Source organism: Homalodisca vitripennis, chromosome 1 (assembly GCF_021130785.1).
Source record: "Homalodisca vitripennis isolate AUS2020 chromosome 1, UT_GWSS_2.1, whole genome shotgun sequence".
NCBI lineage: Eukaryota > Metazoa > Arthropoda > Insecta > Hemiptera > Cicadellidae > Homalodisca > Homalodisca vitripennis.
In genome coordinates, this window is record NC_060207.1 from 194160766 (window position 1) to 194179969 (window position 19204).

Here is a 19204-nt window from a genome sequence, read left to right on the forward strand (position 1 = left end):
GCTAAAAAAACTAAATCAGTTCAAAATTTTTATTTTTGTCTCATAACTTGTCCAAATACAATGTCTAATAACTTTCAAAAGAACAAATATATATTTCTGTGGATATGTTTCCAAAATTAAAAGATATTGGAGTTGAGCAACAATAGTTGTTGTAGTTTTTTTCTACACCTTCAACTTTATAAATAAGAAACAAGCCAACATAATTTATTAAGGTAGAGTAATCAATTTTGGGATTGAAAAATAGTGTTATGTTAAATTCATAGCCCTTTAAAATAATTACCCTAAGAACTAAACATTTTTTAACACTCCAAAGGAGATTACAGGTATTTCAAATGGGAAATTTAGACATTCCAATTAGACATCTTTCCAAAAACGCCCACATGAAAAAAGCTGAAGACAAAAATTTAAAATTTGTATATTAGGTATATTTTTGTTTATAAACAATTTTATTACATTAAGAAAAAATAGTTACAAAAATATTATTTTTTTAAATTATATTTAATTTTTTAAATATAATTTTTATTAGTCATAAATGAATATAAATACCCAATTCAAGAATGAGTGACAAGATGAGACATTTAAATCAATAACATGTTAATTTCTTTTTTTCAGTTTTTAACCAGTTTGGTTCACTTCAGTATGGAAAATAGTTTGCTGATCAGAGTATTGTTTATAAAATACCAGGGATGTTATTCAGTAACACTTAACTCTTCATGAATACTATCTGAGAGTTAATTTACATTATCTTTTGTGAAAGTGATAGAAAATGTTCTCCTAAGAAAGAAATTTATCATCAGTTGTAATAGTTTATGTGATAACCGAAATAAGAGAGAATCAAAAGGTTTTAAAATATTAAAGTATACTTACTGATAGAAAAACTATGCCTAAATTAGATTATGAAACATTTTAGTTAATCGTAATATATTGCTCATAATATGATGATCTACATAAACATTCTTATTTAATATGAAACATGAAAACATAACTTTTGAGTTTATAAACAGCTCTCTTTAACAAATCAGAAAAATGTATGGAGAAAAGTATGATATCAAATATAGTTTGTTTACACAACAAAATAAAAGAGCAAAGTAAACCATTAAAACATAAATTTACCATGTTCACTAATAACATACATATTTCTTGCCCTTGTATTGCCAAATGTTTTTACCCTTTTTTTGTTTCTGGCTTGGTTTCAACAAAATTGTTCTTCCGAAACTATTGCCGCTCTAGTTAAACTGAAAGGACGGATTACATCTTAATCTTGTAATTGATGTTATAGACTTTCAAAGATTTCACAATTTTCAATGTTGCTGGGAATGTAATCACAAATTCAACAAAAAATTATCCTTTTAGGGTCCACTTGTTCCCCACCGGGTTGACTCAACGGGTCCAGTTTATTTCAAGTGAACATGCGTATATTTCAATATTCACTCTTGTTTTTTTCAAGAAAGAACCTCTTACCATTGTTGTAAAAGTAATGCAAAGTAAAATTTGTATTTATTTTTAAAATAAAGTAACAATATATTTTTGTTCAGGATTTTAAACTTTATTTTTTTTTAGTCAAAACTCTAGGGAAGTACCCATCATAAGTATTAGTCATGTTCTAAATAACCCACATGCATTATTAAGTTCATGGCTTAGGAAACATGTCATTTGAAAATAAAAATGTATATTGTAATCTATATATAACGTATTTTATTCATTAAAATACCTACATTTTAGCTTATGAACGAATGTAGTCCTGCACTTAACATTAATAAACTGTAGAAGTGAATTAGTTGTTATGCTCTTTTGAACAAAGTAGGCTACTTGAAACATAGTTAGGCCTACATAAATTAATTGGGTTCATTTTAACTTGAAAACTGAGTATTACAGTACTATGATACTAAATAAAACTAAAATTAAAAGTCATTACTATAACAATGGCTTATTGAACTGTACATAAAATTAAAAATGAACAAAAAGGACATTTACAAAATATACACATAATTCCCCAGTTATGCTTAAGTCTTAGACCTACTCTCTGTAGTTTTTTGTAGTATGATACTTGTCAAAACATGAGTTAGGATGGAGTCCAGGTTTGCATGGGCCTCGGTCTAGACCTTACCCTATCTAGTGCTGAAGGAATTCAGCTTCATTGTCATCTAAATCAGGATCACTCATTACACTTCCATCCTCAAAAATAGCAAAATCAGGATCAATATCATCATCTTCACTATCAAAATCAAAGAGTGCAACCTTAATATATTTCTCGTGCAATTAAATTTGCATCACCGCCGCCTTGGCTCGTTAACGTCATTTAAGTTAAAAATGAAAACTCATTTTACATGCTTATTTGTTGACAACGAAATAATCATAATAAATCTCTATTTATTTCTAAACAAACGACTTCAAAATTAACGTTTAACCAAACAGCAGCAGACGCTACAAGTTGTTGACTGGCTGAAAATAAACACTACGCAGGTTTTCAGCTATACAACGTAATAATGGCAAAAGTGAAACCACAGAGAAAGATAATTTGTGACTAGTTATTTAAAACCATTTCACAAGATTTACAGAGATGTTACATGGATCAAATATGAGTCCGAACTCCTTTTTTTGTTAGATTTTTACGTTGCAACAAATGTTAGACTGAGTCTGGCCTTGGACCGGAACAGCCGAGATAGCGATGTCAGACTGAGTCCGCCTACGGACCCCAAAAGGTTTAACTACCTTAATGTTGGCAAACTCCTCCATGGCAGCCTTGGCGGCACTGGCAGCTACTCGGGGGTCGACTACGGAAGCCAAAAATGCCACAGTAGACATAATAGGGTTACCAGCTTTGCTGAAGGGGATAGGCTGGTATGCAAGAGGACCCAGTGCACCACCTGCAGCACACATTTAAACATTGATAAAGTTCATATCTCAATATTAAAACTCTCTAACTCAACTCTAAAAATAAATTGTAAACCATCTATACATGTAATAGGCCAGTTTTGATTGTTGAATAACATATGAATGAACAATAATAATCCTTAACTATAAAATGTGACTCGCAAATAACAAACAATTAAAACGTTAACTATACAACACTGATAAAATTTGGTAGATTCAAAATTGAATTATTCATTTTAGAACATACTGATGCAATTTTAAAATGTTAACCCTATTAGTATTACAACATATGACAGCCATACTTAACTCTTTGGCCTAAAATTAAAACTTACTAGTAACAAAACAGGCTCATTTGAGGCATTTTGTATAGTTGTGCCATTATTACTGTAGCTCTGTAATGCTTATAACTAGAATGGTCATTTTTGGGGTTGGGCCAGTACCTAAAAAATTTAATTCCAATTCCAGTACTGATACCAAAATTATAATCACGATTCTCAATTCTGAACTGTATACCCATTCCTGAATTATTTGTAACTAAGAATATAACACGCTAAGTGGTTTTGTTTTGTTACCGTAAAAGTAGATCTGGTCAGTACGAGTGGCCCGCAAAAATTTCAAACCACTCCTAGCCATGATAAAACATTTTAAGATATAAGCATACATATATTCTTATATAGGACATTTTTACACAAATAGACAAATTAGGAGATAAACAAAGATTAGAGAATGTCCATTACATGTTACACGATTTATCCGTACAAGTAAATTTTATAACAATAAATGACTAATTATTTCAAAGTATTATATTACTATCTTACTAATACTTGAGTTCAATCCTAAATTACATGTCAGCCTCAATCTAAAGATGCGTTCAAATCATTCACAACCTAACTCATTACATTAAACATCAGTCATTTGTAAACACTCAATAATAATTATTGTAAGAAGCATGCAAGACGTCTGTGTCTTTCATTAGTATTAAAAGACTCTCTGTTTGTCGAGTGTAAGAAATGGGACGTACCAGCCTCATGGTCCTCTAGGTAAGGGTCCTCGATCGGCAGCCGTAGGAAGTGTAAGATACACTCGTCCTGTGTGCGTGAGCCCACGTGTTCGCAAACCTTGTTCCAATCATCCTTGTACAGTTCCAAGGCCTCCAGCAACAGCAAGGTCTCCTGTTCAGTCCAATCACGCGTCAGATTGGCCGCTGTCTTGTTGCGTAGTACCGCCGGCTTACGAGCATATCTGGCAACAGTTCTATTTCAGTAACATGTACTTTCTAAAAAAGAGGGACAAACCTTATGTAGCTGTGACACAAGTATCACTGGTACATGTTTTTCTGAAAATTGTTTACATACTTTGTTTTTGGACAAATTAATAGTTTGAATGACTCACTGATCCAATTTGAGGCCAAAATTCATGCCCAAATCACTGTCTGCTTTCTTAGGAGTACCGTCCAGTTTCTTGTCCATGTCCAGGAGCGTCTTGGCAGCAGAGGGTTGAGGGGTCTTGGGAGGATTGACAGGCTGCAGTCCAGACGGTGTGTCTGATAACACGTGGAAGTGAGAGGTGGGGGGTGGACCCATTGGGGTAGGTCTGCTGTCGGCATCCACCTAAAATAGCATTGATACTAATAAAAGTGTCATAAACGTACAACATAATCTTATTTATTTTCAACTATGTCCTGTGTCCATGCAAATAATGCATGAAAAATAAACTCAATTACATACTTAGGCTACATTATAAAAACAGAAAATCCATACTTGCAATAACTTATATAAGAAAATACTAAATAAAATTAATTAAGCATAAGAGTTGGAATTGGACCTGGAATAAGTTTATTCAACTATTATACTGAGGAAACTTATAGTAAATATCTTAGTTTTGCAATTAATTTGTAAACAGCAATTTCAAAACATTGCTAAAATGCTAAAATAAGTAATTTAATATCTACTAAATGGAATTTAATACTGTCATAAATCCAAATGAATCTATGATAAAATGAGACATTTTAGTTGAGGAACAATTTTTATAGTATTGATTTACACATTTTAATAAATACTGGAATCTATAGTCAAAAATACTTGTTTTGTACAATAAACGCCAATTTTCTATTCATAAGTTATGCAGAAAACTCACTACCGCTGTTATGATATTCTATGACAAACCTAATCTGTCATGTTTTTTGAAATTGTATTGCTATTATCAGAATGAAACGTACCTGATAGTTAATAAGCCCCCACTGCTCCAGGAAAGCGTGTACCCTCATGATAGCACATACATCACCAGCCAAGTTTCTGCGTGACGCTGTACTTGTTATGTACTCAGTGGGGTTGAGTCTGTAGGTATCTATCATGAAGTTCCGGTATGCCAAGTAGATTTCTGGTGTCTTGCTCTTGTTTTTGCCGTTGAAAAACTCAGGCAATGCCCTCTTTTCTATTGTGTGGATGGAATTGTAGTCAAACCAGGCCGAGTAGCTGGGGATGATAATGTGGTGGGTCTGTTCTGTGACATTGTCTTCCACACCATCCTCTTTCTCTTTATCCTTCTCCTTTATCACTCCCTCCTATGCAGAAAAAGGATAAACCATTAAACAATAATAACTCAAAATAAAAATACTTTGTGGAAATAAAATTGGAGTTCAAGAAGCAATATTGCCACAAAAGTAGAGAGAATGACTTTTTATAACAATAGGGATATTATAATCCTAAAAAAAAAATGTGAACAACTTTGGAAGTGGATGCTAAGTGAGCGCCACCTAAAACTCTTAACTGTATAATCTGTCCAAGTCTAGAGAATTACAATTTTTCTTCCTTCCATTTTAATTTTCACTACTCTGTTTAATACCTGAGAGCTCTGTGGGTCTGGGGTCTTCACCGGCTGACTGTCCTCATTCTTTTCGCCTTCTTCGTCCAAATCAGTCATCGTACCACTCTTGATCGGCTGTGTGTCTATGTCTTTTTTCGAGAGTGATACTCCTGAAAATAATATATACAGTTTAATCAATATTTAATCTTTTCAAATCAACAGAAACCTGAATAAAATTAAATTACCTCAAGAAATATCATTATAGTTCTACTGTTTATAGATGGTTAGATTAACGTGGATCATCATATGTTGTAATTAGAGTAAATATTTCCACATAAGACACAATCTTCCACATTGTCTCATGAAGTCTTGTATGCCTGATCTCAAAAAAATTTCTAATCTCCTTAAAAAGGGACAGCCTATTTAGAATACAGTATCAGGACCCCAACACCGGAATTGCCTGGTTTCTGGAGCCCTCAATCTCTGGAGCTATTAGGAATCTAGACAGCTCTTGTCCTAGAAGATCCCAGATTGTGGATCAACCAGATTTCTGAGATAATCATTATTGTGGATTAACTAAATTAATTGATAGAATTTGTTTACAAACTTTAGCCAAAATCTATTAGCCCCATCTTTGGTACACCATATCCACATATCCAGGTCAGTTTTATTCAGCAATAAGTTTATTCTAGAAAATAAGTTTATTGTAGATAATGATAACCCTTATACAATATACAAATGAATTCATGAACTTTCCTTGCATAATACTTGTTTATAGAATACTCATACCAATTTCTGTTAATATCCATGCATCTATACAATGTCTAGGATAATTTTATAAACAATTTTTTGTATCTTTACACCCTGGCTTCAAAAGCTATTGACAAATTTTCTTAACCTATACTTATTACATAGAATATCCACACCAGTTTTGATAGGTTGTGTTGAAAACAGTTCACACCTAAAACTACACCCACTTGGGTTCAAATGGCCTCAACAACAAAATAGAAATTCCATAACAATATTGTATTTAAGTTCCAAAAAATTATGAGCTTAATTGAGATGATGTATATATAAACTTTTTTTAAACAATTCATCAATAACAGAGATTGTCACATTATTTATTAGATAAATAATGTTCTTTTGAGGATATAAAATTTTGGTTTCACTTTTGTTTTAAAAATATGCTTTTTATTGAGAGAGTTATTCAGTTAAGTCATTCAGTCGTAAACAACAGGAAGTTATAAAAAAATAAGAGTACCTTTGTGAAACCATCTAAAGTATAACATAGCTATGGTAGAAAAGATTGATTTAATGTGAATGTTGAGTTTAGCTCTAGTTCACCTTTCTTTTAGTACAACATATGAAATCTGATGTCAAAGTTATGAAAAGAGTTCATTTTGAGCTTCTTTGCGACCAACATTTTCATCTCTTCAGACGAACATGATTCCAGATCCCAGGCATCAAGTATGTGCCAGTGTCAGATTCTACAATCACATCTTAAGTACTTGATTTCCAAACAGTATACTGATGTGGAATTATATGTAGTGTGACAATGAGTTGACTTAGAGAAAAGTACAAAGTAATAAGTCAGGTCAATACGAAAAACAAGAAGATATTATTTTGATATAAAACAAGACATCATTATTTGACGTGATCATTTATTAATATTTTTAAGCCATGGTTGCCGATGACTATATTTCAAATGTGAAGTGGATTTAAATAAGTTATTGACAAGTAATCCCAGAAATACAACTAAATATTAATTCTTGATTATGAATAAAAGATATGAGTATCTAATAACAAAGTTTCCCAGTTCACACTGCCTCAAATTCTTAGACACATTGCTTACGCTAATGCTTTCAACTACAGTGGCATCAATTAAGCTAATACATTGTTTACTATTTAATTATAATTGTGATAATGATAATGCAATAAATCGTAATTAATGATATATTAAATTTTTATTTAGATGTCCAAGAATACTAAATCGACCCTGGTTTCTGGAAATCATTCTTCAAAATATTTATTATTTTTTAATGTTTACAACTTGAGTTAATAACTTAATGTTATCAACTCATTCGTAATCAGCTGTTCTGATTGGTTAACTCGATTTGCACCAGTTGCTCACATATTTCTATTACTAGCTGACTCGCATTCCTTTCTCACACGTTTAACTAAAATTATTTGGGAGATGAGTGAGTTTGAGGTTATAATATGCCAACACTATAAGTACCGATGACGCATTTGTGTCATCAGAGTACTGTATTTTAAGTGAAAAATAACATTTAATCTACTAAACGATGTTATTACTATATATATACCTGTATTTATTATATCAAGAGTTTTAACGTAAATATTTGGTCAGTGTGACACATATTTACACCGTTAGTACCGATGACGATATGGTGACGGCGTCAGAGTACTTTTATATTTAAAAACTATGTTTGGGGTTTCTGGTGCTATACTCTACATAGGACTAGGCTTGAGTGTGTTAAATTATTGAAATATTTCAGCCTCACTGTAGAGAGCCATCTTCAGTTACAGATGTTAAACCGAAACATCAGTTTAATTCTGATAGTTTTAGAATTATCATCAGACCATGTACTAAGATTTATGAGTACCTTCACGAAACGAATTCTAAAAAAGCTTACCAGGTTTAGGGACAGGAACCTCAGTGATGTTTGGTTCTGGCACAGGCTCCGCCATATCCTTGGTCAAGTCATCACCCTCATCGTCGGCATCATCTGACTTTGACTTCTTGGTGCCCACAGCTGGACTGCGGCCACTGTCAATACCAACCACAGAAAGAACAGATTATATTTGGACCAATGACTAATGTGATAGATTTATTTTGAGAGGAAATAGAAAAATATTACTAACATCTTCTTTGTGTGGAAGCTATACAACGATTTACCATGCACAGTTGTTGTACAGTGAGATGTTGGTGAGGTGAATAGTCAGTTTACTAAAGGAATACTAAACAAAAAAATAATTCAGATGTTACGCTACAGCTGTTCATTTCCCCTAAAAATTCTCAGATTTGTAAGTTATCAATATTTTTTAACTTTTCTAACTGGATGTTTCTTTGTATTCTGTCTAAATTTTGGTTCACAGACATCAATTTTTATTAACTTAAGGTCTGAGGAAATATGGTATTTATTTGAATGAGAATGGTATGAGTTAATTACATTTATCATTAGGGTTATGTTCATAGCTTATGGAATCTGAAGAACTTATAAAATGAGAAAATAATAATTATAATGAGAAATTTAATAAAAGTATTAAGGAACTTTAGCTGTGATTTGAGTTATTTTAAACGTTTCTATGTGTGGAAAGCATAGGATTTTGTTTTGTCTTAAAAAGTTGTTAGTTAAAATATTACTACTCCAGAAAGTTGAAGATGATCACAAAATATTTATGAGATTTTTGTTCATATTTATTTACAGCCCTGATGATAAGAAAACCCATAGTTTCACTCGAGCCTTTGACATTCAAATAAAATGAACGAGGATTCCAAATTAACAGCTATTCAACTCAAAATACAATGAATTGTGACAGATCCCAATAATGTAAGAAATTTAATAAGATAAACAAATTTGAAAATAATACATTTGATTCCAACAGTATAATTATGAAAATGATAAATGGACTCATGTGTAGAAGCAAAACTGGAATGAAACTGTTTAACCCTTTGAAAAATAAATATATTTTGTTTCATTATTACAAACTAACATAAAAAAAATTGTGTATATTAATCATTGCATTCACTTCACACGCTGAATAAAATTTGGCCTTTACACAATTAGCGCACACTTTGTTTATTTTTAGTTTTTGTTGTTCTTTTTTTTCTCTTGGAACATGAAAGGTAACAACAAATCTGTATTCAAAAAAAATCCGCTGTGACTGGTGCCCACCAGCTAGCTGACAGTCATAGCTGCCGTACACCTATATACGAATACAGCAACACGCATCACCAGACAAAACGACCACATAGATTTACACTGGTTATTGATTTACTGTTGCCATGATAAGACTCTAGTTTACTTCCTGACAGTAACAAAATCAATACATTTATGTATTCCTGAACATTCGTGGAACTTTAGAGAATTGTATTGAACACAATAAACTAAAATAAGGAAAATGATACAAAATGGGACAATTCAATTAATTCCAATGGTTCAAACATTTCCTTATTCCGTGTTTTGCAAAGTAAAACTAATAATAACAAAAAATTGAATATATAAGATTAATTGCTTATAATTACCTTTTTCTCTTCCCTTTTAGAGGAGGTGGAGAAGGGGAACGTTTTCTCTTCTGTTTCTTCTTAGATTTATCAGGGTCACCTTGACTCATCAGATCTTCGACAGACAAACGGAGCTGAAATAATTGATTTAACATGATAATAGATTCAAAACACAATCGCAGATGATATAAGCTGGACTGTAAAATGAAAATTTCAATCAAATCTCTCTCAGTGTGGGTGATAAAGTACCGAGTGGGCACAAAATATCCCACTTATAGGCCTATGTGTTCATTTTCCAAAGAGGAACAACTTACCGATTTGGTACAGATAAGTCTACCTTTCCTACTCTAATAAAACTTTCTCGTTAAAACTTATCTTACCCTATTAAATAAAAAAGTTTTCATATATAACATGTCATGTTCCTTACTGTTGCTAACTCAATAGTGAGTAACAATGATTTTTTGGCACACTTTTGATGAGCAGAAGAAACCAAATTTGTCATTGAACTACAATTCCAAGTCACTTAAACAAATATAGTTAAATATCTTGTTTGTAAAATGCATTATAAACAAAAGCTTATACAACAAAGAAATATATTTTTAAACATATAAACATATAAAGAGATCAAATGTCTGAAATTGTATTATTCTTTCGTTCACTCACTGTCAATAACAGACTTTAAACAAGAAATTATAACTTATTATTTACACACCAATTTATTTTATGAGAATGAGTTATTATACAGATTGTTCATAGATTACCTGAATGACATTTCATTTTTGTTTTATTTTCAACTGCTGAATAAAAAATTGAAAACAATAAAATAATAAACTTATTGAAAACGTATATGCTGGATACTTTAAAGTGGGAGGTGTTTCCACATCCGCCTTACAGTCTGGACCTTGCACCCAGTGACTACCATGCTTACAACAATGAAGACCTGATTCACATCGCAGCACTTTGATGACGACATGGAACTGCGGGAAAAATATGACTACCTGGTTTTAAGTCTAAGGCGGCAGAATTCTATAACACTGGATTTTCAAAACTAGTTCAACGCTATAAGTGCATACATTTTGTATGGCGATTATGTTGAAAAATTGTATTTTAGTGTAACTCAAATGCATATAATACAATTCTTTCTACTTTCTGGATAGCCCTTGCATGTGCGCCTGTGTGTGTGTGTAATCTGTATTTGAATGTGAATAATTCCATTATTAAAAAAAACCTTCAAGACTTTCCATGAGTCTTGTGACAGTTTTAGGGAAAAAGTAATAAATTAAATAATTGAAATTAGTTATTCTATTATTTATTTCAATACAGGCACTCCCTTTTTTTTAAATCACAAACTCTTTAAATTATTATTTATATTGAAACCAATTAGATTATCTTATCTTAACCCTTTTACTGCCGACGTCCGATATGTCGGACGTCGGCATTTTTGCTGAAAACGCCAACGTCCGATATGTCGGACGTCGGTATTTTTTTATTGTTACTGGCTACTGTTTATGTTCAAATGCCGAAATATTCCGTATTTTGGTTGTTTAGGAGCAAAGGATAATGAAAGAAGCCATTTGAAGAACTTTGGATTTCTATTTTCGTCGTCTTTGACTAGAATTGACGAACTACCTAGACAGCTGTCAAAACCAGTTGATCGGGTTATGTTACTGAAATCTTCGTTCGTTGTTGTTGTTGTTTACAATGTTATCGAAAGTTTTTTGAAACTGTTACTTTTGTTGATTAAAGATAAAATGAGTAAAAGAGTTAGATCTAACTCTCCTGTGAGTGAGGGAACAATAATTAACAGTTTAATCGATGGTGGTATACATGTGCAAGACGAACTGAGTGACGATTTCCTTCAGAATTTGTCAGATTCAGATGCCGAGAACGAATCTGATATTAGTGTTAGGGCTAGTGATGACAATGAAAGTGATGTGGATGACACTGATGACGATCCTGACTTTATCTTACCATCAGATAATGAGGAATTATTAGATAGTGAGGAGGATGTGGCACAGATAAGTTTACCTTCAACTTCCACTGGTAGGCCTAGAGGGAGGCCTAGAAGGAATAACCTAATAGGCTGTCCTAGTGATAACATAAATGATGGTTTATCTTCTCGTGATAGTCACAGGCCTAGGCCTAGTAATCTACATGCAGGACATGCTCTAAGTGATGTAGTATGGACCCCAGTAAATGAAAACAAATGACCCCGGACATAATCACAATTTTTATTTTACTGAGCAACCAGGTCCTAAGCACTGTCCACCCTCTGACTCTAAGCCAATAGCTTATTTTAATCTTTTTTTCACTACAAACCTTGCTGAACCTATTTGTTTCTTAGAACAAATCAATATGCCGACCAGTACATGAGGGCCCATCAGAACACTTTTTCCCTGGATCTCGAGCTAAATCAGTGGAAAAACACCACCTTCGCTGAAATTAAAGGGTTCATTGCTGTCATCCTGAATATGGGGATAATCAGAAAACCAACAATAGCTAGCTATTGGACAACTTCAGACTCCCACTTTGTGCCTTGGTTTCGGCAAATTGTTTAGCCGTAATCGTTTTGAAGCCTTATTACAATTTTTTTCATATAGTCGATAATAGCACCCTACCTCAACGTGGCCAACCAGATTATGACCCCTGCTCCAAATTCAATCCACTAGTAGAACACGTCAACAGACTTTTTAGAACATACTATACACCTCATAAAGAAATTTCTATAGATGAAAGTCTTGTAGGAACTAAATGCGGTCACAATTATTACAGTATCTCCCGAACAAGCACCACCACAAATGGGGGGTTAAAATGTGGATGATTTGTGACTCAGTTAGTAACTATTGTCTGGGTTTTTATTGCTACAAAGGTTCTAAAGCTAACGATGGTAACAAAGAGGTAGGCCTAGCATTCAATGTTGTCAAAAAACTTCTTGAACTTGGTCAGTATCTCAACAAAGGCTTACCACCTCTTTGTCGACAATTTTTTTATGAGTATTCCCTTGGCCCAATTCTTATACAGTAAAGACACCTTTGTAACTGGCACAGTGAGGAGGAACAGAAAAGGTATACCAACTCAATTGAAGGAAAAATTTAAAATTGGAGAAAAGAAGTACCTGAGAAATGGCAACATGCTATTTCTTTGATACTGAGAAAAAGCATCTCAAAAAAATCCGGTTATCTTGCTTTCTAACAAAATCAGTCGCACTGTCCATTCAAAAACGAAAAGTACGCCAAAATGTTGAAAACAGTACAATCCAAGCCAGAAATTATTAACTCTTATAACATGTTCATGGGAGGAATAGACACGTCGGATCAAATGTTGTATGCTTACTTAGATGAACGACGTACCGTTAAGTTTTGGAAGAAAAGTAGTGTTCAACATTTTTTCTCGGATTATCCTAAATGCATATATATTGTACAAACATAACTGCACTGGTAAAGAAATGACGAGACTGCAATTTACTTCTTCTATAATTGAAGATCTAGCAGCAGAGTGGCTTAAAAGCAAAAAATGTAGATGTGCCATTACGTCTAACAGCAAATGTTGGAGGTGGAGATGGGCCCCAGCGATTTGGAATGGAAAACTCTGCCAGATAAAAAAGGAAAGGAACTGCTCTGTTTGTAGCAAAATAAGCACAGCTAGTGGTGGGTCAAGAAAAAAATCAAGGACCATTTGTGTGGCATGCAAAAGAGGTGTGCATACCACCTGCTTTGGACAGCACAGGTGCTAAAAACTTACATCAGGCACGTTTAAATATTGTAAATATGTAGAAATTAGGTTTAGGTTTTGTGTACTTTTTTATTTGTTATTGCTATATATTTGTGTTATTGCTTTTTATAAACTAATAAATGAACAGAAGTATAAGAAAAAGTGTTTTCGTGTGAAACGTCGCAGTGTACATCAAATGTCCAGAATTTGAGGAGTGTTGAGTTTTGGGAAAATCCTCATAGTGCAGCTATGTTTCAAGGTAACACCTTCAAATTTGGTATATGTTCTAAGCAATTGCTCTAGTTTTATAATGATATCATGCTCATAATTTTAGTTTAATTTTAAAAATAAATTATCACATGCCAAACACAATTTTTATTTTTTTATTTATTTTTTATTTATATAATTTTTAAAATAAAATAATAAGTTTGTTTCAAATTAAAATGTGATTTTATTATTTAAAAACAGCATTTAAATACGAGTAAATAAAATAAAAATTTCATGCAAATCTAATGAAAAATAAAAAAGATACAGCATTTTTTGTAAATGAATGCACAACAGTGATTTTCCTCCTTGGCAATCTTGGCTGGTACAATAAAAAAATGGCTGGCAGTAAAAGGGTTAAAAAGTCATTCATAAACTTCCCAAAAATATATTATGATTTTTTTATTTGGTAAATAATGTTGAGGTTTATGTTTCTATGGATATGTCCATATGTTGTTGTATGAACATTTCCAATAAGTCAAGCAGACATTCCCTCACTAAAACATTGATAATCTACTTAACAAGACATGAGGTTTAGATATGAATGAATACATGCAACATTACCTTGTGCACTTTTTTTCTCCCACTTTCATCCATTTCGTAATCCTCTTCATTCATCCACTCATTATACTGATCCAGATCCAGGGCCCATGACGCTGACACCTATCACAGCATTCAAATGTCAGGTTTTCATCACAACAATTTACCTCTACTTATGAATCCCGTTTATATAAGTCAAGTCCTGAATATTTTGCTTACAGATATCAATATAATATTAGTGAAGTTCTAATGTCTGAACATGTCAGTTTGTTAGCTCACTTATTGTATTCAATAAATCCTTTATAAAACTATAAGATCCAATGTTAATTTTTTTAACTTTGTAAATTATTAACTTAAATTATTACGTTAATACAATACAAATTAAATTAACTGTTATAAATTGCAATAAAACACAAAAATTAAATTAACTTTGTAATAATTGTTAATTATTTCTTCTTTACTTCAATATCACCTCAAATAACTCAGCAAAATTTCGATCACTGCAAACAATAAATATACTTAGGTAATATAATTCGACTATAACTTGTAAATTTTGCCCTGAAACTATGTTATTTAGTATTCTTAAATTTAAAACAATTTCACAGTATATTATATTTTTATAACTTTGTAATCATTTCTTATAATTTTTATTGCAGCATTGATCTTAGCAAAATTGTTTTCTTACAACCAGCAAACTTTTAAAATAGTATAAATTACTTAAGATGGAACAGTGAAAATTATGTGGTCTAGCACCAGGTTGTTGGTGCCAATTTGAAAGAATGTGAAGGAACTGTGGTATTGTAACCAAAAGTGTGTGAAGGTGTTGGATGTCAATTTGGAATGGTGAGAATTGGTCAATGTCCAATGTCATTAAATATAAAGTCTCAACTAATATTTGATAACATGTCTCTATGTCATTTGACACAAATATTATTGTTTTCACAATGTTGTAAATTAATTTATATTTCATTTTGGTATTGGTAAAAGTCCAGTTGAATTCTAAATGCATTTATTCAGCTTGAAATTGGTATGTAAAATTTGTACATTTGATTAGATTTTAATCACTTACCTCAAAAATTATACTATTATACTAACCTCAAAAATGTGTTCCTAATTAAGATACTCAATTCTCTTTTGAAATTTGTTGTTTATATTAAATGATTGTTTCATTCATCTTTGAATCAATGCTGAGGTGAGTTTTTGACAAAAGAAACACTTTTATTTACACACAATTCATTATTTCACAATTTCTGTCACTGCTAAATATTAGTCTAACAACTCGTGTTTTAGGTTACTTAAAATTAGTCAACACGTGGTTGCTCAAATTTCACCAAAGTTACAACAGTTTACATTAAAAATATAACTTTTTTTGAAATTAATTTACTTCTTACATAGCGTTATATAAAACACAAACACTGTGGTTCACTAATTAACAAAGGACCAATAAAGATCAAACTATATATTAATTTTTATGAGCTCCCAGTATGAGGTGTTCCAGAAGAGCCAAACAAGAAAGGAGAAAGACGAAGGTCAATAGTGGGGAACAACGGAAGTAGATCCCTTCCCCTTTTAATCTCAGACCCACACCAATACATTTAAAATTCAATATCTCTGTTTACGCTGTTTATAAAACACGAATTTCCTTTGTAATTGATATAATTTGATTATTCGAATTTTGTTCAATACAAATTTATTTTATCTTTTCCCTATTAAATTTATTTTAAGGCTTAAATATGGTGAGCTTTATCGGTGGCAACTATGTTTAGCGACTTAAGTGAACTAAGTCCGCTCACCAACTTACTACTGTAAACATCAACTTATTTGAAATTTGTTTACTTGACAATATTAAATTATTACCGATCCGTCACAAGAACCAGCAGTAAAATTATTTTAAAGTATCCAAATGCTTTTTAGTTTTTTTAAGTGTACACTTTTTGAATGTTTAAACAATGAAGTACAACAAACTTAAGAGATTTTTTTCTGAATAACCTGTAAAGAAGTTTTTTTTTTTAATTTAAAAGCACTGGATACCTATTAATTATAACTTTAAAATGTTCACCTCCCATTATTTTACAACTAAAAATAAGCGCATAAAACTGCATCAAATTTAACATTATTCTTATGGGGGGAAACTCAAGGTAATTTTACTACAGTTAGCTCTTAAGACAATTGGTTTTAATTCTATAATTGCCAAACTGACCCGCCAAGGAGTTGTGTGGGGTTGCGGGCTGTCGGGCGGGTCCAAAGGCAGGTCTGCAGATATCCACGAGTCATGGGAGTCCGGGAAGTAATACCAGTGCATGAGCACCATCCGGTCACGCTTGAGGGAGGGCCTGGCATACTCCTCGTCTAGGGGATCACACACTGGGTAGATGATGTGGGTGGCCTCTGTTTCGTTCTCTACGGCACAGAAATATTATATTGTTAGAGACACCTGTAGCAATTCTACATAATTTGAAAACATTAAAAATGAATGTTGACATGTAAAATCTTATTAAATCAATGAAATATGAATTGTAGATATAGAATAGTAAGTAAGTAAGAATAGTAAGTAAGTAAGATCTGTGTAGAACTGAAAGCAATTAATAATAACTGTACACGAAACTTGGTGTTCAAGATTATTACAAGACACTTCGATTATTGATTCTACTTTTCTATAGAAAATCATTACAGTTTCTTGAGCAGCACAGTTCACAGGTCGCAAGCCAACTTACTTGCTACTCATTGTGTGAATATGAGTAGGGGTAAAATGTAAGGAGAATGTTTCTAAAAATTTGATACTATTTATTTTAAATATTCTAACCCACTTGTTCTTTGGCAAGGCCTTTCATTTACTGTATCGATTTGATAAATAAAATTCAGAGTACAGTTTTCAAGAGCTATCTATTATCGTATACAACTTATTTAATTGAAGAGTCATGAATAAAAATGTCTGAATATACATGATGGCACTAGTCTATTGGAAGTTAAATAGTATTGAATAAAAGTAAACATTTGTATTGTTATAGTAATGTTTACTTTGTAAATAAGTTTTAATAATAATTAATTAATTAATTATAACAGATGAGCTTCGTGAGGAAATAAATTAAAAATTAGAAATTTTTTTTAGTTTACACATTTTTAGATTTTAGTTTACCAAAGTGCTTTTGTTCTGTTTGAGAATGTTCTTATTTTAGTTTGTTGAATCTCGATCAAAGACAGTGGATCTTCAGCTTTTGTTGAAGTGAATAGTAGATATAATTAATATTATTTTAGTATTAGAACTTTAGATTTTCCATCATATAAAACAATTTTTATTTTATTTGGAGAAAGAATTTAGTTTTTTTTTCAAGGAACACAATCTTTTTACTTTTTTATTTCCATATATTTCACATATTAAATAAGAACAGAATTTATGTGATTTCAGTAAATCACAGTCCTTTAATCATTTTGTTATATAAGAAATATTGAACTTGTATTGAAATTGTATTAATTAAATTAAATCCTTACATTAGTTACAACTTTGAAATAAATCTTTTAATTAAATTTCCTGAACCAAACAATATTTATGTAACGTTGGTGCAGTAACAAATGTACGGTGACTAATTCCACTTAGGGAATATAAATCCATTAAAACTATTGAACAATATAAGTTACTAACCGGTGACTGTTCCTTGGTGTCTCTTAATGATGTCTCTGACCCGTGAAGCATTCGCCTTGTCCACATCTGGCCTGATGTAGGCAATAGGCATTGTCAGACATTTATTCTGCACCAAGGCCTTCTCTACATTCATGAACATCTCCACGTTCCGGTCCATCCGAGAGGGACTCTACAACCAAAACACATGTGAGAGCCTGAAATAAACTTTCTGTTTGCCTACAAAAACCAACGTGACCTAACAAATTAGTTCTCATCATACTTGCAACTTGAAGCAGCTGCATACATAATATGTAGCACGGCCAAAGCTTTCGAAGTCCGACACTAGCCGTTTTATCATTGTGCGTGTTGTCTCTTAGCCTATTATGGTCCTCTTCGAACACATTAAGAAAAATAAAGCTGTATATGCCATGATTGCTGCTGACTTTCAAAAGCTAGTGGCCCACACGAACAAATTTGGCTGCAAGATAGAAAGTAAGTTGACACTGATACATTGCTACAATAGGAGTATCGCATGCCATAAGAGTAGTATAATAAGGCCGTGATCAGTTAATATAAAAATTAAATTTAAGCCTTTTGCACAATGAAAGTGGTACTTCTTGTTTTGGCCATTAGGACGAATAAACGTTATTGATAATGTTTTTCAAAGTCATTTGAGCTCAAATGGAGCTCAAAAAGTAAATACCGAAGATGAAGACACTACTATAAAAATTGAATAAATTGTATTACATCAAATTTGGTTACCTGAATTTTTCATACCATTATTATACCTATTGTTTAAAACCTCCTAAGCAATTTTCTCTAATCGTCATTTATCTGAAATTACATGACACAAACTTTCCACAAAAAACCTTTAGCTAAACACTTTTTTCTAGAACAAAACGTTGAAAAGTAGCTAGTTAATAACAGATAAAGTATTCAACAAAAGATCGAATGCAATTTAATTTGTTTTAATTCAGTTAAGCCACATACTTAAGCTATGTTAAAGCATATCCAAGTAAAAATATTCTTTCACATTTTTTAAACTCGTAGAATGATTTGCGCTAATTATAATTTGACCTAAGCTCACACTCAATCATGTGTCAAAGTATAAAACCACATTACCCTAACATATACAATTGTAGACA

At 32.0% G+C, this 19204-nt stretch overlaps 1 protein-coding gene across 2 annotated transcripts in view; it reads right to left on the reverse strand.

Annotated features, from left to right (window-relative positions):
* Positions 1 to 19204, reverse strand: part of LOC124352976 (SWI/SNF complex subunit SMARCC2) — a 37338-nt gene that overhangs the window by 1209 nt on the left and 16925 nt on the right. For both annotated transcript variants that reach the window (XM_046802738.1, XM_046802737.1), the window contains exons 4-13: positions 18081 to 18249; positions 16641 to 16840; positions 14465 to 14563; positions 9947 to 10059; positions 8334 to 8467; positions 5719 to 5849; positions 5093 to 5437; positions 4267 to 4484; positions 3896 to 4116; positions 2713 to 2867 (exon numbers count right to left, since the gene is read on the reverse strand). In XM_046802738.1, the coding sequence (XP_046658694.1) occupies positions 2713 to 2867; positions 3896 to 4116; positions 4267 to 4484; positions 5093 to 5437; positions 5719 to 5849; positions 8334 to 8467; positions 9947 to 10059; positions 14465 to 14563; positions 16641 to 16840; positions 18081 to 18249 (1785 nt within the window). The remainder of the gene's footprint in view (positions 1 to 2712; positions 2868 to 3895; positions 4117 to 4266; positions 4485 to 5092; positions 5438 to 5718; positions 5850 to 8333; positions 8468 to 9946; positions 10060 to 14464; positions 14564 to 16640; positions 16841 to 18080; positions 18250 to 19204) is intronic.